Source organism: Crinia signifera, chromosome 3, assembly GCF_055691185.1.
Source record: "Crinia signifera chromosome 3, ASM5569118v1, whole genome shotgun sequence".
Classification (NCBI taxonomy): domain Eukaryota; kingdom Metazoa; phylum Chordata; class Amphibia; order Anura; family Myobatrachidae; genus Crinia; species Crinia signifera.
Window position 1 is genome coordinate 109,205,533 of NC_139219.1, and position 27,018 is coordinate 109,232,550.

At 44.0% G+C, this 27,018-nt stretch overlaps 1 protein-coding gene across 1 annotated transcript; it reads right to left on the bottom strand.

Moving 5' to 3' along the window:
- Window positions 1-18,074: 18,074 nt before the first annotated feature.
- LOC146062410 (uncharacterized) lies at window positions 18,075-26,598 on the bottom strand. The gene is made up of 3 exons (XM_083174551.1): window positions 26,478-26,598; window positions 19,062-19,349; window positions 18,075-18,190 (listed from the first exon to the last, which is right to left on the bottom strand). Exons 1-3 carry the CDS (start codon window positions 26,596-26,598, stop codon window positions 18,081-18,083), a joined length of 519 nt encoding a protein of 172 aa, XP_083030677.1. The 3' UTR covers window positions 18,075-18,080.
- Between the last annotated feature and the right edge of the window lie 420 nt (window positions 26,599-27,018).

Here is a 27,018-nt window from a genome sequence, read left to right on the forward strand (position 1 = left end):
CCCTTCTTACATTCCAGATGCTTCTAGATAAATATGACCTACGAAAGACCCAATTTTATATGTATTTACAAACACGCCACTACGTGAATTCAATATCCACTTATATCCTAACTCCTAGACACCCTGATCCTTTAGAACAAACTTTCATGAAATTACACCATACCAGATTTAAAACATCCTTCATATATGACGTGCTGCTTGCCAAACTACCAGATACCTCACTAGATTCACTGTGCCTTTCATGGGGTAAAGACATACCTGAGGTGACCTCACCAGTAGTACTGTTCAAGACATATCCGAAGGCCTTGCAAATCTTACAATCATCCTACCTACAAGAGGTACACTTCAAAACTATCCACCGCCTTTATATTGCCCCCGCTCATTGCAAATACATGGCTGCTGAAGCCACGGGCGAATGCTGTAAATGCAGAATGAGCAATGCAAAATTTCTGCACTGCATCTGGGCATGTACGAAAATACTGAGGTTTTGGCGAAAAACTCTCCACTACATAAACTCGCTCTTGAATATTCAACTAAACCCAGACAAACTCGCTTGCCTTTGTCTTAATTTTCAAAATTGGAATATAACCCCACCAGCTTCAAAATACACACCTCTTATCATCATAATCCTGACAGTAGCAAAAAAAAATCATCCTTTCACATTGGATATCCCCCACTTCCCCAACACTAAGTGAACTTAAGAGCAAACTCTTTCAGATTCTTCTATTTGACAAACGCTCACTGATGCTCAATCTATATGAAAACACAGATGCTTTCTTCAATAAATGGAGACCGCTTATAGAATCCCTAGAAGTAACCCAAAGAACACAGATCATGTCATGTATAGACGAATTTCACTGCCCACATTAAGAGATACCGGCCTGTGGAGCTCAATCTCAACTCCCTTCGAATAAGAAAGTCGCTGAATCCTTCCTAACTCCTCCCCCCCCTCTCCTCCCTCCCACCATTTCTGTCTCGCGTCTCTGAATTGACCGATTGTTATTATTTTGCTCCTCCATTTCCTATACAACCGATGTTTTATTCCCAAAATGATATGTAGGAAATCCTTATATTAGATCAAAGATATCTCTAGTTCAATAATTAACTACAATGGTGAAAGAGGGTATCTCTTCTCGAACTTCATTGGTTTTTTGCTCGAAATATTTTTTTTTTTTTTAAGTCGTAAATTTTATTGAATTAATGTGTTTACATAACATAGTCAGAAAAATAAACATATAATCGTGTTAACAATTGTAGTTCTTAGAAAAACGAGTCATTACAATGAACAGATTAGATCATAATAGATGAAACATGACTTTAGTAGTGATTCAAAAGCGAAGTGAGATCTTTGGTGTTATTGGTTGGCTTTCACCAGCATCTCTTTAGATAGGGTAGTGTTCGGAGGGTTATACAACCTAGCTCGATGTGGGCTAATATTGATGGATCATCACTATCACTTGGTTTCTGGGGATAGGTGCGAAAGTAAACTGTGCGTTTTGAAGGGATAATTGGGGGGGAGGGAAGGGAGTGGGGGGACCCAACGACGGGGAGGAGGAAGTTATAGGAAGAGTCAAGAGTAGTAGGGAGTAAGTTAGAACTGAGGAGATAGGTTATGTGCATGTGATGGGGAGTGTTAAGATTGACCCGGGAGGGGGGTGTTGTGATATGTATACCATGGGAGCCAGACAGAGTGGAATTTACGAACAGTGTTGTTTTGTAGGCTTGTGATATATTCCATTTTAGCTATGAACCACAGTCTATTAACTAGTTCTTGTTGACTAGGAGCATTTGGGTTTTTCCAATTGCTAGCTATTTGATGCTTAGCCGCGCAGGACATATGTAAAATCAGCTTATTTGATTCGGTACTTGTTTCCTAGAACGGCCACAATCGTGAGTGATCGTGGCTCTTAATTAAGGGACACGATCCTCACGATGTGGCCGATTTTTTACACTTTTTTCACTTTGATTGACAGAAATCGGGTCAATCGGTCGGTCGCGACCAATTAAAATCGGCCGCGATGCGACCGACCGATTGACCCGATTTTTCCATAGACTTCAATGTTAAAAAATCTTTTAACATTGAAATCGGGAGGATCTTGTCTGGCTTGTGCCATTATAATGGCACAAGATGAGATGGACTTGATTAAGTCCATCTCACATAGGGAAAAATGTTAAAAAAGGTGAAATGGGCCAATATGACCCATTTCACATTTTTTATGTGCCCGCCATGACCCCACGATAGACGTCAACCCGAAGCGTGGCGAGCGCAGCGAGCCGGCGAGGGGCGGCGGTGCGCGTCCTCCGACCTTTTCATTCCCCTACTATCCACTAGGGCGTGGAGTGAGAATAGAATAGTGTGGCGAGCGCAGCGAGCCACCGAGCCCGAAGCGTGGCGAGCGCAGCGAGCCCCGCGAGGGGACGCGTATACCTGTGAAGTTAGACGCGTCCCCTCGCGGGGCTCGCTGCGCTCGCCACGCTTCGGGCTCGGTGGCTCGCTGCGCTCGCCACACTATTCTATTCTCACTCCACGCCCTAGTGGATAGTAGGGGAATGAAAAGGTCGGAGGACGCGCACCGCCGCCCCTCGCGGGCTCGCTGCGCTCGCCACGCTTCGGGTTGACGTCTATCGTGGGGTCTAGCCCACTTAGTAACATTTGTGGGGGCAATTGAAAATAATCAGGTGAAAAAAAAAAAAATCGGGTGAAAAATCGGTCGATCGGATCGGTCGCATCGTATGCGACCAAATCGCATGCGATGCGATCGATCCGATTTTTTATCTTACGACCACAACGATCTAAATCGTTGTGGCCGTTCTAGGAAACAAGTACCTTTGATTCCTTTGGGAGATGGTCAATTGGGGCGCATAAGAGTAAGTTAATGGGTTCGATGGGGATGGGTGGGACGACAAGGTGAGAGAGGAGGGCGAGAACCATCTTCCAGAAATGGGCTATAATTGGGCAGGACCACCATATGTGGTAAAATGTCCCCCTCTGACCGCAGTTTCTCCAACATAGGTCTGATGAATTAGGATAAATACGGTGAAGCCGAGTTGGGACCAGATACCACCTGGAGTATACCTTGTAAGAATTTTCTTTTATAGATACGCTAATTGAACATTTTGATATAGCTATTCGAATTGATTCCCATTCCTCCTCCTCAAGACGCCGGCCCAAATCCTTTTCCCACTCACATTCGTGACTTTCTAGAGTAGGAGTATCTGTTATTAGGATAGAGTTATAAAGTTGTGAGATAGTTCCTCTGTCAGTGGGTCTATATATGCATAATCTTTCTAGCTGGGAGGGAATCTGTCGTGGTTGTGTGGGTTGGTGTGAAGCTGAGAAGTGTCGGAGTTGCAGATATTGATAGCTTAAGGTGTTCGAGATATTATATTTTTGTTGCAGTTCGTCAAACGTTTTAGGGGCAAAGTCCCCATGTATGTGGTGAATTCTAGTGATGCCCGCTCGTATCCAGGGAGAGGCCATCGAGGGGTTGAGACCTGGAGGAAAAGATGGGTTATTCCACAAGGGGGTTAGAGGTGAAGGGGATGAAGTAAGTTTGAATTTTTTACTAAGTTTCTCCCAGGACTTTAATGTCAAATCTACTGTAGGAGATTTAAAGGAGAATTGTGGGTGGCTCTTACGCGGCAGCCATGGGAGATATGAGATGGAAGAGATCCCCACCAAGTCACTTTCCAGATCAACCCATCTTTTACTCTTAGGGGGAGAATGCCAGGCTATGAGCTGGCTTAGCCGGGTGGCATCTAGATAGCGCTGAAGTATGGGGATGCCGAGTCCGCCATTTTGGGATCGTTTAGATAAGATGTCTCGGCGAATTCTGGGCTTCTTATTGTTCCATATAAATTTACAGAGAGCGGATTGTAGAGCAGTAAGCGTGGACGGAGGAATTGGGATTGGGAGGGTTTGGAAAAGATAGAGTAGTTTAGGGAGTGTATTCATTTTCACAGCGGTGATGCGGCCGATCCATGAGAGGAAGTGTGGATGCCAATTTTGTAAGTCCTTGTGAATTGATCTTATGAGTGGAGGATAGTTGGCCTGATAAAGGGAGCTATAGGATTTAGTTAGCTGAATCCCTAAGTACTTGATGGAACGTTTCCTCCAATTAAAATTGAAGTTAGACTGTAGGAGTTTTTTAGATTGATCTGTGATATGTAGGGGGAGGGCTTCCGATTTTGAATTGTTAATTTTGTACCCTGAGAGGTTTCCAAATGTTGTGAGTTCTTGGAATAGGTTCGGGAGTGAGATTAGAGGGTTGGTAAGTGTGAGGAGAATGTCGTCTGCAAATAAGGATAGGGAGTATTGAGTGTCTTTGATGCGAATTCCTGCGATATCTGGATTGGATCTGATGCGGCAAGCTAGAGGTTCAATTGTTAAAGCAAATATAAGGGGCGAGAGGGGACATCCCTGTCTAGTTCCGTTTGTAATCTGAAAAGGAGAGGAGAGAAGACCCCCTGCCAGGACCGAAGCTGAGGGGCAATGGTATAGTGCTTGTATGGCTGTAAGGAATTTGCCTTGGAGTCCGAATCGTTGGAGGGTTCGGGTCATAAAAGGCCAGGAGATTCTATCGAAGGCCTTTTCGGCGTCTAGGGCAAGGACTAGTGAAGGAGTCTTAGTGGTGTTAATATAATGGATGATGTCAATGGTTCTTCTAGTGTTGTCCAAGGCTTGTCTTGATGGGACAAAGCCTACTTGGTCAGGGTGGACCAATGATGGGAGAAGTGGGTTTAGGCGATTGGCCAAGACTTTGGCAAATATCTTTAGGTCCGCATTAAGGAGTGAGATGGGGCGGTAATTAGTGACGAGCTGGGGATCTTTATTAGGTTTGGGGATGACCGTGATGGTGGCAGTTGTAGTGGCTGGGTGGAACTGGGCTCCTTCCAGTATTTGATTAAACATCGTGGTTAAATGAGGAATTAGTGGAGTTTGAAAGGTTTTGTAATATGAGATCGGATAGCCGTCTGGGCCGGGGGCCTTTGATGGTTTTTGTGTTTTGAGCGCAGATATGACTTCTTCGTCAGTGATGGTTCTACTTAGGTTCGTAGAGGTTTCTGTATCTAAGCTCGGGAGGTTACATGAGGATAAGTAATCTGAAGCTGAATCAGGGTGCGGTGGGGTCATATCTGAGTGGTCTTTGAGGTTATATAGTTGCTCGTAGTATGTTTTAAAAAGAGAATTAATCTTAGTTGGGTTATATTGTGGCGTGTTTGTTGTGTCTTTAATAGCAGGTATAGCCGTCAGGGCCTTACGGGCCTTTAGCCTATTAGCTAACATGGAGTCCGCTTTATTGCTTTTCTCGTAGAATCTTTGCTGAAGCCTACGCAGGGTCCTCTCTGTCTTCTCAGCTAGTAAAGCATTGAGAGACGCCTTAGCTGCAGTGAGTTGTTTATAAACGATGTCCGTGGGGTGCCTTTTGTGTTGAGCTTCTAGACTACTAACCTCGGCAGTGAGAGCGTTTAGCTTAGCTTTTTGTTCCTTATTTCTATAAGATGCATAGCTTATGATATGGCCTCTAATAACGGCTTTGTGGGCTTCCCACACCAGGGGAGTACAGGGGGAATCATTGGTATTAAGGGAGAAATAATCCGTGATGGCTGTGAGTATTTTTTCTTGGAATTGAGGGATTTTGAGTAGGGTCTCGTTTAGTCGCCAAGATGGGCGGGGAGTGGGTGTATCTAGAAAGTCAAATGAGGCAGTGAGGAATGAGTGATCGGACCATGAGTTGGGAATTATTGAGGACTTTAGGATATGTGGGGCTACCGAGGGACAACAGAAGAACATGTCTATACGGGAGTAAGACTGATGTGGCGTTGAGAAAAATGTATAATCTCTAGAAGTGGGGTTATGTGCTCTCCAGACGTCAAATAAGCCTGATTCTTTTATGTATTTGTTCAATGAGCGAGAGGCAGAATTAGTCTGTGAGCTTGTTGAAGGGCGAGATTTGTCTAGTGATATGTCTAAAATAGTATTGAAGTCCCCACCTAGAATAAGACTTCCTTTTCGTTTCTTCTCTAGTTCTGAGAAAAATGCTTTGAAAAATGAGGATTGACCTGTGTAAGGGGCATATATGTTCGCAATCGTGCACTCTAGGTGTGCTATCAATCCCGTGAGGATAATATAGCGCCCATCAGAGTCAGTGTGGATTGAATGAAGCGTGAAGGGGACTTTACTGCTTATCATAATAGCCACGCCATTGTGTTTGGTTTGACTGGATGAGTAGAAGACCATGGGGAAGCGTTTGGAACTAAGAGAGGGGTGAGAGTTAACTTTGAAGTGGGTCTCTTGTAAGAGTAGAATATCAGCTTTGGCATCGTGAGCTGTGCGAAATAGGGTGGTGCGTTTTTGAGGAGTGTTTAGTCCCTTAACATTCATGGAGGACAATGTGAGGGGCATGTTTATTCAGAAAAAGAGGAGGGCAAGTGCAAAAGAAGAGAGAAGAGATTTTGACCCGTCGTTGGGGGGATAGGAGAAATTAATCTCCTGATGGTTATGTGGGAGGGGGGATCTGGGAGAGTGGGCCTCACGACCAGCGGAGGACAGCACGCCCAGAGTTTGGGACCTTTAGGTCCAAATTGGGGCAGCCTGGGGAAATTGCCAAGCTACCTCAAAGAGGGGTAAGGTGGTAAAAATAGTAGTAAATTTGCTGAAATAAAGACAATGTTTGAAAATTGAATACAGCTGAAAAACTAGTAAGCACAGAGATGGAGGGTGACATCCCTCCAGTGGGATTTGAACTTATAGAGGTGCAACTTGGCCTCTATCATAGGGTCATCAACCGGTACATTGCCCTAAGAAGGCTAAACTAAATAACTTGTACATATAGAGAGAACATTTGGTCATCATAGTAATAGTGACTGAACTGGTTCTTTAGAAAGGACGTGTCATCAGGGAAGCAAAAGAAAAACAAAATAACAAAAACGAAAAGGAGCCAAAAAAATAAATAAATAAATAAATAAAAAGGATAACAAGGGGGGGGGGGGGTGGGAGAAGATGAGGGGTGAGGGAAGGAAGGAAGAGGGCACCCAAAAAAAAAAAAAAAAAAATGAATACAAAAAAATAAAATAAAATAAATTAAAAAAAAAAAAAAAAAAATGAATAAATGTGTTGATGAGGGTAAGAAGGGGGGGACATGCTATTAAGAGTCTTAATCTAATGTTCACGGGCATAATAACTTCTGTAAACTTAAAAGTAACATGTGAGAGGGCATTATTATAATAAGGTTTTCAGAGGGGGGTGTTTGAAATTACTTCGATATTAGGGTAAGTGTTAGCATAGCACTTAAGTCCATCAGTAGGTATACATGTATGTTAAATTAACTATCAATATAGTTACGGCATCAGGCGTTTGGAGGAGTATCAGCAGAAGGACTTGATTCTTCTAGGTGTGCGAGGAAGTCTTTCCCTTCTCTGGGGTCCCGAATGATAATAGTCTTTCCGTTCAAGTCGATCAGGAGCTTGAATGGGAAACCCCAGCGGTAGCGGATCCCTTTTGAGCGTAAGGCACTGGTTAAGTCCTTGAGTTCTCTCCTTTTAATTATAGTTACAGGAGCCAGGTCCTGGAAGAACATCAGCTTGGAGCCGTCATATAGGATATGGGGCTTGTTCCGTGTCGGGGCCAATACTTTTTCTTTGTCCTTGTAGCTGGAGAAGCGCATGATAACGTCTCTGGGGGGATCGCCATCTCGCGGTTTGGGCCGGAGGGCTCTGTGAGCCCTTTCAAGTGGCAGTTGCTGAGACCCAAGGTCTGGTAATATGTGCGAGAATAGTTTGTGTAGGTAAGGTTCCAGCTCCATTGGGGGGACTGTTTCAGGGATATTACGAATCCTTAGATTGTTTCTCCTTTCCCTGTTCTCCAGGTCTTCATTTTTGGAGCGTAGGTCGGCCAGATCTTGGAAGACATGGTCGAGATCTCTCAGTGTCTCATTTTGTTTTTTTTGTAGGGAGTCTTGCCTGGTTTCAAGTTTGGTTGTTCTGGCGGAAAGGGTTGATAGGTCAGATTTAATGGTGGAGACAGCCTTGTCGAGTTTAGTTTCGAGTGATTCCTTCAGATCCTCTATAAGAGAACGCAGGGCTAGAATGTCATCTTTAGTTGAGGGGGCTGATGAGAGCGAATCTTCTTTATCTGTTTGTGGGCTACCAGGAGAAGGGAGGCCAGAGTTCGTCGAGGACTTGTCATTTTTAGCAAAATGCTGAGAGATGTCAACTCCTCCTCTTTTCCTACTGGAAGTATTACCTCTGTTCATGATGGAAGAAGAGCTTGAAAGGAATGTGATAATGTAGCGGGTTGTTAGAAGGCCTAATTGAGCTTTATAGAAGGCCTGGTGTATGACCACTGGAGGGATGTGAGGATGCCTCCTCAGGGGCTCATCAGTATAGGGCTCCTGGACCTAGAATAGAAATGGGCCCGGGGCTCAGGCGGCAAGGGCCCCCACAGGGAAGGGCTTCTGTTTTGTTTGCTTGTGATAGGGGTAGGGAGGATGTCACAGTTTTGGGCTTCCTCTGATATTCCCTTGGTCTGGTTCTTAGTCTTTGGAATCCACTAGGTCGTGGGGGTCAGGGGCAGACCTCAGATACGGTAGCTTTTACAGATTATATTGTAGAGGGAGTAGGTGCTGTTAGATCTAGAGGACACTAGCGGGCAATTTAGTATAATGAACGAGAGCACTTTGTGCACAGAGAGGGTCTTCACCCAGGGATGGGCTTTGCCTTATTAGGGTCACGAGCAGCAAATGGCAAGAAGAACTGATACGGCTTACAGTAGTGAGTTCAGACTTGTTGTGAGATTTATGCTCCTAATAAACTACTGCAGTGAGTGGATAGGCCATGTATGTTACCTGTGTGTGGTAAAGGCATTCACCACAGGGTGGCACTACAGGCTCAGCAAAGATGAGATGGAGCACAATGTAATGGAGGGTAATACTGGAACAAAAATATTTCACTCTCCAGATAGTATCCTCTTCAATCAAGACTGTGTAATCAGATCAGGAATAACCTCTGGCACAGTTTCTTAGGTGGGAGAGGGGGAGGTATATGTAGGGTCCCCGTGGACAGCAGAGTTGCCTGCAACACTGGTGTTCTAGCACCAACCTCAATGGACATTTCCCTCGTCATGCATGGTGTGTGCCATGCAGTACTTTCATATATTGGATGTCTCAGTTATATTAGGTGGGATGTGTGTTGTGGCAGCTGCGCACGGGACAGCAGACTACTATTGGGCTCTGGGGGATAAAATCAAGATGGCCGCCGCTTCTGTGCAGGGAACAGGGCTTCCTCCTGCACAATTACTCCTGTCTTGGGGCTCTGCGTGGCAGGTGAGATCAGGGATGGGGTGGTGTGAGCCAAGGGGGGATGCAGCTCACCTCACCTTCAATTTCTCAGGGTCCGGTAGCTTCCGCGGGTTCCACGCGTCCGCGATCTCGGCCCGGAGCTCCTCCGCCGGGTGTCCCCTCAAATTGAGGCCGCGGCTTCCGTATAATGGTAGGCCGCAATCCGCAGGACGCCGATGGAGGCGTCCCCGACTCCGCAGCGCACACCACACGGCACCGGGGGGTCCCCGCAGGGAGGGGGGGTATATGTGGAGGTCGGGCGGCTGTTTTATGGGTTCAGAGGGTGAACTTTGAAGGGATCAGCGCAGGAGCTCCTTCAAAGAGCGTGCGGTCTCCTCCGTTGTTAGGCCACGCCCCCTTGCTCGAAATATTTTAACGGAACTCAGTAGTTTAAAGATATTATAATCTGTTATGTACATCTCAAAGCACATTAGACCCGATCCCTGATTGTTTTATTACAGATTTGTACCACCTTGTGTTATATCTACATATACATGTATACGAATGTTTTATTTGTATTCAACTTTATTTGTATTCAATTTTTGAGAAAATAATAAAAAACCTTTTAAAATCAAAAAATAGGACCTGGCATTTAAAGTACGCAGGACCACCATGGCGACAAAAGTGAAGCATATAGTTGTGCACGCACCAAAGGTGCGCGCCGGAAAAGGGAGTGTGGCCACTCAACAGGGTGTGTCCTTGAGTGCAGTGTACCACACCATATACAACTTCTACACATTATGCAACAAAATACCATTATACTTGCCCCTTACACATGATGCCAAAATGGAATGAGCCAAAATTCACATAATGCCACATGGATTGAGCCAAAATTCACACAATAACACACGGATTGAGCCAGAATTCACATAATGCCAAATAAAAAATGAGCCAAAATTCACATAATTCCAATTGGATTGTGCCAAAATTCACATAATGCCACATGGATTGAGCCAAAATTCACATAATGCCACACGGATTGAGCCAAAATTCATAAAATGCCATATGGATTGAGCCAAAATTCACATAATGCTACACGGAGTGAGCCACAATTCACACAATAACACATGGATTGAGCCAAAATTCACATAATGCCAAATGGAATGAGCCAAAATTCACATAATGCCAAATGGATTGAGCCAAAATTCACATAATGCCACATGGATTGTGTCAAAATTCGCATAATGCCACACGGATTGAGCCAAAATTCTAAAATGCCATACAGATTGAGCCAAAATTCACATAATGCCACACGGATTGAGCCAAAATTCACATAATGCCACACGGATTGAGCCAGAATTCACATAATGCCACACAGATTAAGCCAAGATTGCGCATTAAACATTTACACCATAATGTCCATTACATGTTAAGTTACACGCCATTACAGTATGTCCATTATGTATTATGCCAAACACCATAATGCCTATTAAAAATTATGCTACATAAGTGCTGCTTATCTACATGCTCATTGCCAAGGGTTCCATGCTCATTGCCAGAGGTTCCATGCTCGTTGCCATCTGGGATTACATGCTCATTGCCAAGGGGGAATACATGTTTACGGTAAATGGGGTACAGCCGCTGCCAGGCAGAAGTGATAGCCACTGACAGTGGCAGAGCCTTGATGCATTCAGAGCACTGCAGGTCCTGGCTATTTGATATAATACCTCTTTCACACCAGAAAATGCATTCCCAGGTTAGTCCCTGCATTTTCTGATGTGAGGGGAAGAGAAACCCCCCCCCCCTTTAACCAGTTATCTCATTTAACCGGCTATATCTTCGGAACCAACTGACCCATTTACATGAGACAAGTACCATATTGAAGAACTTTTGAGTGTGCTTTGAATGATTTTGGTCCAGTGAAACTGGAATGTTTGGTTCCAGAATAATCTGCCCTCAAAGCACATGAACAGCCATGAAATTACATTTCAAAAATAAAAAAATCGGTTTACCTGCAATATCTCTAAAACCGATTGACCGATATGGACCAGCCTGGTATCATATTGAAGGTCCAGCTATTTGGAATTGAATTAGATCAACCCCAAGCTTCTGTGATACCAGGGGGGACTGGAAGCTGTCAGAACTGGGTGGGGGTCGGAATTAACGGGTCCAATAATATCCTATGGGGAAAAACGTTACAGATTTGCCAGGCGATATCTCCGGTTCCCAGGGGCTAGAGACACGGGGGGCACGTGCCCGGGTGCCCACCCCCCTGAATCCGCCAATGGCTCCAGGTAACTCTCAGGAGAAGAACAAGTTGTTCTTATATTAGTGGGATAGAGTACCAGATGCAGGGTGAGGGATTGTAATTTAGCACAGGGCAAGGGAGTATAATAGAGGGCCTTATTCTGGAGGGCCAATTCCTTCTCAAATGGACAAAACCATGTGCACTGCAGGTGGGGCAGATATAACATGTATAGATAGAATTAGATTTGGGTTGTGGTTTTCTTCAAAGTGAGATCTACAGATAAAGCGACACTCAATATTGCCGCCAGCTCGCCTTGGCGGAAGTTCTGGCATTCCGATTTTCTTCTTGCGCTGCCGTCCGCCAAGGGGCATGGGCGCATGCCATGCAATACAATGCATCACCACTGGGTGGCTAATGCTCCATCAAGCTAGCATCGGAGTGATATACTGTAATGTGCCAATGGAATCCCGCCATTCGCCGCACGGAGCACGCTTACAGTATGAGACGCTCGTGCATAATGGGACGCTCGTGCAGAATGAGATGCTCGTGAACATCGCTGCGAGCAAATGGGCTGTGTAGTGTAATGATCCTAAACAAATATTTACGTTCACGTAGCCGATGCTGAATATTTTGAACTGTTGGTACTGTGCATAATGTGTATGCAGCTGAAGTCAACCGCCCCCTCCCCTTCCGCCAGGGGTGAAGGGGGTCGACTTGACCTGAATACAGTACATTACTTTACAATGTCTCCAGCATTGCTAATTTACGAAGGGACTGTCTGTAGCGACTGTGTCTGAATTAACGGGTCCATTCTAGTCAATTAGGAAAAATGTGTCTATTTTGCATCCTGATATCTCCGGTTCTCTGTATCCTAGAGACTCGAGACTGGTATCATATGAAAGAGGAGACGCTTAAATAGTAGGCTATATGACATCAGGAAGGGAAGCGGCAAGCATCCGTAGTTAGGGCCCCCTCCAATTGTCCACCTAATGCAACTCATTACTACTGAGTACCGCAAATTGGAGATCCTGTATAGAGAGTCTAAAGACAGTGTTTTTGCATCCAAGGACTTAGGGAGGAGCTTTTATCTGTCTCCATTAAACTTATATTGCTATCACTTATAGCTGTAACTGTTATAGCAGGAGTACAAAAAAAAGTTGTTTGTGCTACTAAATACACAAAGTGCTATTGAGTAGCAAGTGCTAGTGTACTTACTGCCCAAATAGGAAAAACTCTATGGACGGGCTAGGAACAATGTTTTTTATTGTTATTATAATTATTTTTTTTAATTGAAACATTTACAAACCTTATATTTAATAGCACTAGACAAACATAAATAAACTGTTTTCATATAAGCCTTTTGTTGTTAGTCCATGCACAAGAACGATAGAGCATGCTGTGTAATGCACAGTGTTTGTAAAAAGCCTCCCCCCCAGCAAGTTTGACTGAATCGGTCTCTTTCATTGCAATCTCTGTAAAGGGAGGCGGGGGTTGGTCAGGGCTGAATACAATACCTTCAACACTAATACGACGCTGTAGCGACTAATTTCTGAATTAACGGGTCCTTTCTAGTCAATTGGGGAAAATGTGTCTACTTTGCACCCTGATATCTCTGGTGCTCTGTATTCTAGAGACTGGTATCATATGAAAGAGGAGACTCTTGGCTTACAGAGGAGACTAAGTAGTAGTTTATGTGACATCGGGAAGGAAAGCGGCAAGCATCCGTAGTTAGGGTCCCCTCCAATTGTCCACCTAATGCAGCTCATTACTACTGTAAAACTTGCAGAGTGGCACCCTTATCCACTACTTTAGAACACTTGACAAGAGTGGCTAGACTTTCCACTCAGATGCATCCTAGTGCCTTTTGACCAAAACATTGAGACGCATTAGAGTTCGTGCCCATGCAGACGCACGGAAAGGTTAATAGGGAGGCAGGAGTTTTTGTGTGCTAAATATACAGTAACTGACCTACTGTAAATTTGTTGGAAAAAAATAAGTTCCCTTTTTGTACAACATGTAGAGCGGCACGCTTATCCACTAGCCTACACGCCTGATAATAGCTGTCTATCTACAGTACTGTAGCTTACTGGACAGTACAGTAGTAGCAAAGTAGTTCCTGCACTACAGAGCTTTTTAATACTGTAGTCACTTCATGCACACGCTGCAGCATACATTTCACACATGTGCAATGAGGATTTCAAAAAGTGACATCTGGTGGATGATCACTGGTATTGCACTCATCCGGAGACACCACTGTGAATCGCCAAGCTTTTAAAATGTATTGCGACGCCGCGTGCCGTGGCCCGCCATGGCAGACTGGCGATACAATCGCCATAGGTAGGTTGAATGAGAGGCCGCTCCATCTGTATATTGCAGTGTAGAAATAAAGCAGTCAGTATTTTCTCTGCACAGAAACAAAATAATTCACAAAAATCTAATTTCCTCTGCACATGTTACATCTACACCCCCCCCCCTGCAGTGCACATGGTTTTGTCCATTTGAGAAGGAATTTGCCTCTGAGAGTGAACCAGAATAAGGCCCGAAGTGCAGTGGAAGGGATATAGCGCAGTTGGAGGTAGGGTGTGATAGAGTGAACACTGCAGTGGGAGGTAGTGTGATATAGTGCAGGGGAGAGAGTGTGGGGCCAATATGTAGGGACTTATGTGTTTTTTATTTTGATTGAGGACCTTAAGTTTTTTATTTCCTGCTGGGGCCAATGTGTTTTATTTTACCTCTAGGGGCCAATGTTTTTGTTTGTATTTTCCTTTGAATGCCAGTGTGTTTTATATGTTCCTATTGAGGCCAATATGTTTGTTTACCTGTGAATTGTTTTGTTTTCTTTTTTTTCCAGTGGGGGCAATGTGTGTGACAGGGGGCATACCTAAGAAGGGCTAAGTAGCGGCATTATCATAAAGTCACATATGCAACTGCAGTAAAAGATTTAAGGACAGCTGGGACTGTATCCAACTCAGGCCACATGAGGAGTGATTCCGCCCCTTTTGACAAACCCCACCCCTAAACAGATCATGCCTCCATTAGGGCTGCTCCCAGAAATATCCAGGCTGGTTTTTCATCCCAATCTACCCCTGCCAGCAATGGCAGAGTACTTAACTCCCTGTGGAAAACAATATAGGGACATAGTACATAGTAACAAAGTAACTAAGGCTGAAAAAATATGTTAGTCCATCGAGTTCAACCTATTTGACTTGTAACTACTGACGTGGGTAAGTCATATCTATAGTATTGCCTTAGTGGCCAATTCTAATTCATTAACAGTAGCTGCTGTAACCACCCCCACTGGCAATACATTCCTGAATTAGACTGCTCTAATGGTGAAGAATCCTCTTCTTAATTCAGTATAGAATTTATTTTCTTCGAGCCTCAGTACATGCCCGTGTGTCCTAAGTATAGGACTGTTAGTGAACAAATCATCTCCCAGTTCCATATGATTCCCAATCCTGTATTTGAGCATACTAATCATATCACCTCTCAACCTGCATTTTTTCAGTGAAAACATATTCAGCCTGGTTATCTTATCTTAGTATTCTAGTGATTTGAGACCTTTTACTAGCTTAGTCGCCCTCTATACCTGTTCCAATTTATTTATGTCCTTTTTAAGGTGCTGTGCCCAGACCTGAACACAGTATTCCAAGTGAGGTCTCATCAATGCCATGTAAAGAGGCACTATCACATTGGCATCCTTTCAATCCATTCCCATTTTATTGCATACCAGTGTCTGGTTTCCTTTTGCTGCTGCACCTGAGCAGTGTGCACTATTGCCCAATTTTTCATCTATGGTGAAGCCCAAGTCCTTCTCTACAGCAGAATTCCCTATAATAACTCCATTTAGCCTATAAGTAGCTTGTTCATTTTTGTTCACATAATGAATTACTTTACATGTATCAATGTTAACTGCATTTTCCACCTTTCCGCCCACCTTTCCAGTTTAATTAAGTCACTTTGGAGTGTATCCTCATCCTCTCCTGAGTTAATTTCCTTACTCAATTTAGTGTCATTCACAAATATGGCAATTTTACTCACATTGTCACTTCCTATATCATTAATAAATATATTAAACAAGGTGGATCCCAATATTGAACCTTGCAGGACTCCACTTTGGATGTTTTACCAGCTGGACTGTATGCCATTTACCACCACTCTCTGTCCCAGATTGTGCAACCAGTTTTTAATCCAGTTACAAATCTTATCTCCTAACCCTAAATTACCTAGTTTTATTTAATAGCTATTCATGAGGCACTGTGTCAAAAGCTTTAGCTAAATCAAGAAGTATTACATCAACAGATGTCCATAAGTCCAGCCCCCTACTGACTTCCTCATAGAAACTAAATAAATTAGTCTGACATGATCTATTTTGATGAACCCATGCTGAGCCTTACTTATCACTTTCTTCTGTTCTAAGAAATTTTGGATACTATCTCTTATTATTATTTTTAATATTTTCCCCACAATGGATGTATGGGATTGGCCTATAATTTTAAGGGTTCGTTTTGCTACATTTCTTCCATATTGGTACTACGTTAGCTATGCGCTAGTCCCTTGGTACTGTCCCCGAGTTTATTGATTCCTTAAATATCAGATATAATGGTAGTGCTATGACAGAACTGAATTATTTTAGTATGTATTTAGGGTGTATTTCATCCAGGCAAGGAGATTTGTTACTATTTAGGTTCTGTAATCTAGTTTTGACTATTTCCTCACTAAAACATACAGTTTGGAAGCAATCAAGAGCCAAGCATTTAATCTGTGGGAGATCTCTGAAGATTCTTCCCATTTGAATACCGAAGCAAAAAAATCATTGAATAATTCCACTTTCTCTTCTCTTTCTATTACCAGGGAACCCTGCTTATTTTTTAGTGGGACAATATTTTACTTCCTTAACAGTTTCATGTTTATATAACTGTAGACTATTTTGGGATTAGATTTGATATCTGGTGCTTTTTTACATTCAGTCTCTAATGTAGCCATCTTGATTGTATTTTTAAATTTCTTATTACATTCTTTATATGTGGCAAATGATTTGGGTGTCCCATCTTTTTTAAATGCTTTGAATGCCCTCCTTTTTTTTAGCTATTTCAAATTTGACTTTGCTGTTAAGCCACATTGGTTTGTTTTTGATATTTGTTCTTTTATTTACCCTAGGAATAAATGTATCAATGCCCACCAGCAGTATTTTTTTTAAATTTGCCAACGTTTAGTAGTATCCATATCTCTAAATAATTCCTTCTGGTTTATATCCTTTAAGGACTCCTCAAACTTATCAAAGTTTGCTTTCCTGAAATGTTAGGACCTAGTTGATATAATTATCTTTGTTAAAATTTAAATCAAATTTTGTCATATTGTGATCACTGTACCCCAATGTCTCCTTTATGGTTACATTAATAAGATTGTCTCCATTGTTGCTTATCAAGAGATCCAGGATATTGTTATTTCTGGATGGACTTTCCATAAATTTATATAAATAGTGGTAATTCAGGGCATCTAATAAAATATTTCCCTTAGCAGTACTACTTGAACTATCTTTCCAATTTATTTCTGGGTAGTTAAAGTCACCGAAAATAATAGAGTCAAAGAGAAAAAAAGAAAACTTTAACATTGGGTTGAAGAAACCTAGAGTGCTAAAATCACCAGTGGCTTCCTTAAATGCAGCAGCTATATGGGGGATGGTTAATCCCCTGAAAATACAAAAAAAATGAGAAATGAAGCAGCGCTTAAATGATAGAAAGGGTGAATTTTAATAATACATAATAACAATAACACCAAGAATAGTGATAATGAATAACAGCAGTGGTTTCCTGTTCCTGTAAAGTTAAAAATTGAACCAATAACCTGCACTGTCCACAGTGAATGTAGTCTTGAGGGGCATCTATATGGCTGTATTGTCCTGGAAATAACGGAGGGAGTGGCTGTTAGATGAATGTAGCCCACCTGCAACCTCACAATTTCCCGAATTCTTACGGTGCGGTCCGCACGCCACGCTGTTCGGCGGCGTGCGGCCGTCGTCCGTAGAAACGCCCACGTGTCCTCCGCATTCGGACGGACTCACTCTTTAGGAACAGGGCGTGTTTACGGACGACCTACAAACCATGCGTGTGCGGGGGAAACACTCAGATTCTGCACGGTCTGACCGCGTATGCACGGCCTTTCCGCGTCAGAACGGACGCGAACCGGCCACTACGCACAGATGCGGTGTACTTACGCAAAAAACAAGACTACTGTTATCTGAGTTCCCAAATAGATCACATGACACACTTATGCAATTATCAAACCACTTTGAGAACAGATTGTTGCTCCTGGTCATCTGTTATTTAGCTAATTGATCCTTAAACACTTACAAGCACTATTCATTAACCCTAACATTCCCTATGTCGATAAAAATGTCATCTACCCTTTTGCTGTGTACATATCTAAACATCCACATGTTTGTGTTTTAAATGCTTTTTGTACTTTTAATGTTAAATACTAAAATAACACACAGACAACTTCTTAAACAACGGCAAACTTTTATTAGAACAATAAACTAAAATGGACCAACATCAGTCCAGCAGCAGGACACAGAGGTCCTCCACATGAGCGGTCATCCGCCTCAGGTCCTCCCTTAAGCTCATGAGAGCCCCTCTTACTCCCTGGGGTGGCTCCTGGTAATCTGTGTGCATGAGAAAGGGGGTACAACATTAATTATGCTACTCACGTACACCTTGTACACTCAATCCTAAGTACCTACACCATGAGAAATCATACATACAAAAAAAGCCTTAGCCTTAGCCACTTAGCCATGTAATGTCATCAAATATATGATCATGATGCTGCCACCACACACACACACTTGTGTGACATATACATTTCACAATCTATATATCAAAAACACAACCACACTTGAGGATCACTCACAGTTGTCCTGGCCAAAGACTCCTCACTCAACTCAAAACATACACCCACTACAACATGCCACATTTACCCATACATATATACCTGCATGTTACTGCTTAATAGCTAAACTGCATGATAGATAGATAGATAGAATAGATAGAATAGATAGAATAGATACCACAGGAAAATGCTAGGCTACTCCCTCTTCCCATTACTTCATGATTCCTTGTCACATTTGCCAGATAGGTGAAAGTGCAGCACTAATCCGCTTCCATACACCAAACAATTTCTAAGGTCAATCCATCATACATAATACCTTTAAAAAATACATGACAACAACACCGGCACACTGGCTAGAGGGGTGCCCATGCAAACTGCCCACTTGGGACTCCAGTATAAATCAGGCCTGCCCATAATCCATTGATGTTTTATTGTTGCTTCTATACAAAGAGCCTCCATAAATAAACACTCATCACCTACATGAGCATCCAGATTGCACGTTTGCAGCATGGCCCTATAAGACCAAAGTGTGTCTGTTGTTTCCTATTTTTTGGGACTACTCTTTACTATATTATAGGAAAATTGAATCAGCTGTGCGACATAACAAACTGTACCTAACTCAGTAATGAAGCATTATGTCTACTTACCCCTGCCAGGCAGCTCCACCAGGTCCTCATCCTCCACATTGGGAGTTGGTGGCACATCGTGGAGGGGTAGGGGCACCTCCTCCTCCTCCAATTCGACCTCCTGGGCCTCCTCCGTATCCTCCTCTGTCACGACCTCCTGGGCCTGTGTGGCCTCCTCAATGGCCACCTCCTGTGTGGCCTCCTCAATGGCCACCTCCTGTCTGGCCTCCTCAATGGCCACCTCCTGTCTGGCCTCCTCACTGCCCACCTCCTGGGCCTCCTGACGTGCCTGTCTGGCTCTCTCCCGCACTGTGGGTTAAACAAACAAAATGGGTGAGTGTCATTTGACATTGAAATTACTCTAACAAGTACATATCATAACCACATGATATATGTGTTATATATCACACATATAGTATATGGCTTTTCTATGTCATCAACACCCAATTGACCTCATGTAATATTAATATTAAATAATGTGAAAATGCAAACACTCACTGGCCTAGATGCACTAGCCTTCAAAAGTGATACAATGTAGAGTGATAAACACGCAGCCAATCAGATCCTTCCTGTCATGTCACAGACTGTAGTTGTAAAATGCCAGGTAGGAGCTGATTGGCTGCCTGTTTGTTACTCTCCATTTTAACACTTTTGAAGCAGACCGAATCCTGGCCACTGTAATTTATTTGTATTTTGCGAAAATACTTACAGCGCTGCAGACGCCGCCTCAGAGCCTGCAGACGCTCCGGCTCCCGCCTCCGCAGGTCGGACCATCGCCTCTCCAGTTGGGCGATGGTCCTCCGCACATGAGTGCGGGCGAATATGCGGCGCCGGGCCGCAACATATGCCCGGCGCTTGTCCCTATTTGTAATGAAGGGGCCTGCCTGCCCCAGTCTGCGCTCCATGACTGCCACCAGCGACAGCAGCTCCGCAGTGGAGAAGGGCTGTGCTCGCTGGTAGGCAGCCATTTTAGCAATGGCACAAATCAAACAATCATGTGCTGTCATTGGTTGGTCAGAGTGATATTTGGTATTAACTTTATTGTTCATTTTTACACTAACAGCGTGTATGCGCCCGAACAGACGGCTAACCCATTGCATCGCACACCCATCCTAAACAGTGTAAAATAAGATGGAAACACATTCTATCTAATCTATAACATTCACCAAACATGGGTATAAGCAACAGGTGAAATAGTGTGCATCACTAGACACTTACACCTAACTCCACAAGGTACTAAACAGCTAATTTATCATGAAAGCTATGCAGCAGAAACATAGCAAATAGTGGCAGACCTTTTCCCAAAATTAGACCATGCTGCCATGTGTACACTTACCTTCTACTGGCCCATACTACAGAGGTGGAATGAAAAGTAGCTAGAATCCAGCCTGAATTTGGAGTGCTTTCACATGTGATTTGGATGCTAGCACTGATTACTTGTGGCTAAGTGGTGGACTGGATTGACATATGGAATGGGTAGTGACAGTTGTACTACATAGCAAACAAGTGCACAGTACAGAAGTACATTCAAATATACATGTCATGTCTGACCTCAGTTTTATTTGGTCATTGGTGTTGGAATCTGCATGTAGCTAATAAATCACATTTACTGAGTTTGCCAGGTTTTTTTGAAATATTTTTCTACACCAAGGGGCGGGCCGTATGCGCCGCACGGTTGACGCTGGCGTACGGGACGCGGCCGTACGGAACGCAGGTTGCAGCTGATTAACGCCAATTACAGAAATAGTATTTAAAGTTGTCCTAGAAAGGCAAACACTTGTTGCAAACATGCCAGGCTCAGAGTCAGAGGAAGACCAGGTGGTGCAGAATCTGTTATCCCGCATGGAGGCCAACACCACCTATGTCCCCCTCAACCCAGAGCACCCAGATGGCCCATCAACATCAGGCCAATCAGCAGCTGGGCCATCCTCAGCATCAGCAGAATCATTGGGAACACAGCAGGTGGCTTCCCAACAGAGTAGCCAGCCCAGCACTTCAAGTACAGCAACCGGTGGACGTGCCCGTGGCCGTGGCAGTGGCAGTGCCCGTGCCCGTGGCCGCAGTGGGGCAACAGAGGAACCAACCACAAGAAACATGGCATATGAACCGCGGGAGCTTGACATCCTAGTGACCCGGGCACGTGATTTAATTGAGTGCCCAGCGGTGAAGTTGACACACACAAGGAGATGGAAGATCTGGGAGGAGATAACGGCGGAGATTAATGCAGTGGCTCCACAAGTTCGTCAGACGGAGCATGTTAAGAAGAGGCAAGTACATGTGTGTTACATTTGAGTAGTACAAGTCCAGTAATGTTTACATTCAATATTAGATGGAGTTGGGCAATGGGTGTTCACGTTGCTTGGAGGCACAGACATGTTGGCCATGACATTGAATTGATAGTTATTGGAGGGTGACTGTTTTTGTATCTTCTAAGGGTTGGTTTTAAAAATGAATATAATGTAAGTTTGGTGTCAGTAGGCACATGTTGTATTATGTTTCAGATTGCAATGGGTGCTACAGCAAACATGAGGAGTTACATGTATTAATATGTACACTTTGATTGCAGGTGGCACGACTTCAAAGGCAACCTCAAGAAGAAATTGACCCAGCGGTGGGAACACAGCCACACCTCTGGGGCTGGCCCCATGCCATCCAAGCTGGAGCTCACCCCCCTGGAAGAGATGGCCCAGTGCTGTATTGCAGTGGAGGAGGTCCGGGGGGTGAGCACTATAGACAGCGAGTCCCCAGCGGAAGTGATGGCTTCTACGCTTGAAGGTAATTATTTGCCAGGCCATAAGTAGATGTTTAAAAGTTGGTATGGAATGTGTGGTAATTGGTAATTTCTCGTTCAACAGCATCCCCACCGCTTGGTCAAGATTCTCTTGAGGAGGTTGTGGAGTCTGTGCCACCTGGCCCCAGTAGCAGGCCCGTGCAGCAGCAGCCGGGATTGTCCGCGGCTGAATTGTCCATGTGGGGCCGTGTGCTGGATAGTATTGTGCAGCAGGGAGAGTCGGCATTCGAGCGGGTGCGTAGGGCCGAGGAGGTGCTGCAGGGTTTGACCACCAGCCAGCAGAGTATTGCTGCGAGCCTGCAGGCTATGAGTGCCAGCCAGCAAGCTATTGCTGCTAGCCTGCAGGTGCTGGCTGATCAAGCCCTGCGGCAAAATGACCTTCTCCTCCGCCATAATGAACTTATGGTGGAGCTAGTTACCAGCAATAGGGCCCTAATGTCACCCGCTTCGGGTGCATTACCAACATCATCACTCCCTGCTGCCAGAGGGGGAAGATCATCCACCCCCTCACCAGCATGTGCTCCACATGAGCCACCATCTGACTCTGGCCGTGGACGAGGCCGAAGAGCTGCTGCACGTGGCAAGGAGCCTGCCAGGGGCAAACGTGCTCGCAAATGAACTTGTGTCCCCATTAATCTCCACCGTTATATACAGTAGTTACATAGTAGGTAAGGCTGAAAAAAGACTTGAGTCCATCTAGTTCAACCTGGTATAGATATCCATTGCTGATTTGGTAGGTTCTGGTATTTTACAGACAAATTATATTTCTTATTTGTACCCATGGATGTTTTTCTCCAGTAAATGTTTGTCCAACTTTGCCTTGAACGCATTTAATGAGCCAGCCATTACCACCTCTCTGGGAAGAGAGTTCCAGAGTTTGACTGTTCTGACCGTAAAGAAATTCTTTCTACTAGCTGAATGAAATCTTTTTTCTTCTAATCTATACTCATGCCCTCGCGTCCTAGATTCCTTTCTAGTAGAAAATAGGGTGTGTGACAGTTCCTTATATTGGCCCTTGATATACTTGTACATGTTGAGCATGTCCCCCCTTAAACGTCTCTTTTCTAATGTAAATAGTCCCAAATTGCTTAATCTCTCCCCGTAGCTTAAATTCTCCATTCCCCTAATAAGCTTTGTTGCTCGCCTTTGGACTTTTTCTAATTCTATGATGTCCTTTTTATAGTGTGGGGCCCAGAACTGTACTCCATACTCTAGGTGAGGTCTCACCAATGCTTTATATAGTGGCATAATTACCCTTGAGTCCCTAGTTTCCATTCCCCTCTTAATACATGCCAGAATTTTGTTGGCCTTTTTTGTAGCTACATTACAATGGGCACTACATCCTAGATTGCTGTCTATTTGGACTCCTAGATCCTTTTCAAGTATGGAATTACCCAGTTCCTCTCCGCTAAGGTTGTAACTTGCACACTGGTTGTGTCTCCCAAGGTGCATAACCTTACATTTATCTACATTGAACCTCATCTTCCATTTTTTTAGCCCACTCATCTAGAATTGCAAGATCATTTTGAAGCATGGTGACATCTTCTGGTGATTTGATGACTTTGCTAAGTTTTGTATCGTCCGCAAAGATGGATACATTGCTGAGTAACCCTATCCCAATATCGTTAATAAAAATGTTAAACAAAATGGGCCCCAAAACCGAGCCCTGGGGCACTCCACTTAGTACCGGTATCATATCTGATACGGCACCATTCACAACCACTCTTTGTTCTCTATTACATAGCCAATTCCCTACCCATCTGCAGATATTTTCACCCAATCCTAGGTTCTCCATTTTATTAATCAATCTCTTGTGTGGGACAGTATCAAATGCTTTAGCGAAATCTAGGAAAATCACATCTACAGCATTTCCATTATCGAGGTTTTTGCTAACCTCTTCATAGAACCCTAGTAGATTAGTTTGGCATGAACGATTTTTCACGAACTCATGTTGGTTAGTACTGAGTAGACGGTGATTATCTAAATATTCCTGGATACCATCCCTTAAAAATCCTTCAAATAGTTTACCCACAATTGATGTTAAACTAACGGGTCTGTAATTAGCGGGATCTTCCTTTTTTTTTTTTTTTGAATATTGGCACTACCTCTGCTATTCTCCAATCTTTTGGTACTATACCTGACGATAGTGACTTGCTAAAAATATAATGTAGGGGGGTAGCTAGTTCATCCCTTAATTCCATTAATACCCTCGGATGAATCCCATCTGGCCCTGGTGACTTATTTGTTTTGAGTTTGCTTAGCCTCAGTATTATTTCCTTCGGCGTGAAATCCACAATGAGATCTGGCTTATTTGTCCCGTTTGTGGTAAATGTTCGTTCCACAGTCTGCTCTCCCTTAGTAAATACTGATGAGAAGAACTCATTTAACAGTTTTGCTTTTCCCTTGTCCTCAGTAACACTTTTTCCACTAGTATCAGTTAGTGGGCCTATGTTTTCCTTAATTAAACGTTTACTATTTATGTATTTAAAAAACTTCTTTGGGTTGGTTTTGCTTTCAGTGGCTATGCACTCTTCATATAATATTTTAGCTGCTTTGATTACCCCTTTACAAGTTTTGTTTGATTCTTTGTATTTTGCGAACGCCTCCTCATTCAAGTTATTTTTATAGAATTTAAAGGCTCTGGTTTTATTGTTGATAGCTGACCTTACTTCTTTGTCCAACCATGGTGGCTTTTTTTTGTTGAATTTACCTTTAATTACTTTAGGAATGTATTCAATAGTTAGTGAATCAAGCACCTTTTTTAGAGTATCCCACATTTCCTCTGCATTTTTTCCCTCCATAACCGTTTCCCACCCAATTCCTGTAAGGGCTTCCCTGAATAATTCAAAGTTCGCTTTTCTGAAGTTTAGTATTTTTGCAGATCCTTTTTGATGTAATTTACTGAAGTTGATTTCCAGTGAAACCATATTATGTCTTCCCAAATCTTCCATTGAGCTGTGTGTGTCAGCATCCTGTGTCCAAATCCGTGCCCAGGGTCACCACTTTTGCCCGCGGTTCAAATGTCATGTTTGGTTCCCCTGTTGCCCTGTTTCGGCTACCATTACTGTGTGCTGTACTTGAAGTGTTGGTGCTGTACTTTTGTTGTGAAGCCACCTGATGTGTTCCTAATGATTTTGCTGTGGCTATTTATTCTATATTATTTCTTTTTTGGCCTGTTATGGTCCCATTTGTTTTGTGATGTTTTTTAAATTTTTACAAAAGTTTCTTTAATAAATGTTATTTTGGCCCCACAAATGTCTGTATTAATTGATACATGCAGAAGTGCCATGTGTATTAGTATTAATAATATTAAGTTGTGTTGATTATTTGCAGTGTAAAAGTGTGTGACAAGTGCAGCATGTAATGTTCCCTTTAAGCTGCAATGCTTCCAATTGTAGCAGTGAGAAGCGTGTAATTAACAAGTAATGGGTAAAGTATGTGATTGTATTGGGTTCAGGTGACATTGGTTGAGGTGCGTCCGTCCTGATTAGGCATTCCGATTGCCTAGCGCATGACCGAGTGGTGTCCGCAAAGCAAGAGTAGCCTTTTGGACACCGCACGTTTCTTCCCTTTTTGTTCGCGTGCATTCGGCGTGCGGTCCGAATGCACGCCTACCAAAATATGTGTACTCCCCCGTGTCCGCCCATGTTTCCGCCCAGTTTAGCCCACTTTGAAACTACGCCCCTGTGTCATTCCGCATGACGCCCATAACACACCCATATTGGCCGAGTGATTGCGGTGCACATTTCTGTACGGTATTAATGAGAACAAGTACGGAGACCATGCGTGGCACATGCGCGTCGCGTTCTCCACGCATGCGCAGACGGCTAAAAAACGCCATCCGAAAGAATTCGGAAAAGTACGCACCGATCAGAATAAGGGCCAATGTCTTGTTATTGCAGCTGTTTTGAGGAAGTGGCTTTGTGGATGGCTGTAGCCAAATTCAACCTCACAGCAATTAAATTCGGTAGTCCCAGGTTATTTTAGGCCAAAGACGTCCAATGGTTATAGGGTCCAGGTGGTCAGAAAAGTAAGCAGGTAGAGGGTGTGGCCTGGCGAGCTTGCTGACTAGATGCACATCGCAGCAGCTCCAGATTCAAACCAACAAAAATATCCTTTTCCCCTACCAGCATCTCACCCCTACCCCCCATCCCGACGCCCTCCTTGCCCACCCGTGACCCAACCACTGTAGACCCCTGCCGCGGAGCCAGGGAGCACTTTTCAGCGCTCCTGCAGGTTGCGGCCTGGTCACAGGGCCGAGACCGGGACCTACATTTTTCACCTGGATGCCCCGAGCCTCTTTAGAATTACGGAGCGGAGCTGGATGATCGCAGTGCCTGGGGGTAAAGAAGGTGACCTCTCTTCAGCAGCGCTAGCCTCTCCCTGAGCCCCGAAGCGATGCAGGACCTTCCCCCCACGAGGCCTACCACTGAACTAGAGCCAGTGACGGGGACGGTGACAGTGGGCCTGCACCTACCGCTCTCCAGATGGAGAGACCAACAGACCACTCCACATCAGTGAGTACAGGCTTGGGGGCGCCCGGCCAGACTCCCCAGTGTGGGCTAGGTGGGAGACTGCCTCCATTACACCACCACCGCCATCTTACATTAAAAAGTCCTAGGAATCTCAATCCCCAAAGCCCCTACCTGAATCCACAGCTGACTGTGTCACTCTATTACCAAGGGCTGCCCTCCCCTGCAGCTCACACATCACTGTGGGGTCCTTTACCACAGTTCTCACCCTGCACTGGGGATCAGCACCTGGCATCTCTGACACCCATGCGTGCCCTATTGCAGGACTAGTCACTGTCAATCACCCACACAGCTCAGTCTGTTTAACCCCAGAGACCCTGATGGGTTATATCACCCTGAGACATCTCTCTGAAACTCTGAGCCCTAGGGGTGAGACAAATAAGAGAACAGATAGGTGATAACATAAAAAGCCTGCAGATGTGAGAAATCTGCTCATTCAGCTGCCACTCACCAGCATTGCAGAACTAGCAGCAACTATGTTAGAGTGAACCTATACATACCATTCTCATAAAAATTTAGTTTCAGCACAGATGTCCAAAGAATTAAAATATGCTATCCGCGAAGTTAAGACAGAACTGGTAGCCATAGGTGACCACCTGGAGCGTAAAATGGAGGAGCTAGTCGCATCTCATAATGACTTGATATCTTCCTATGA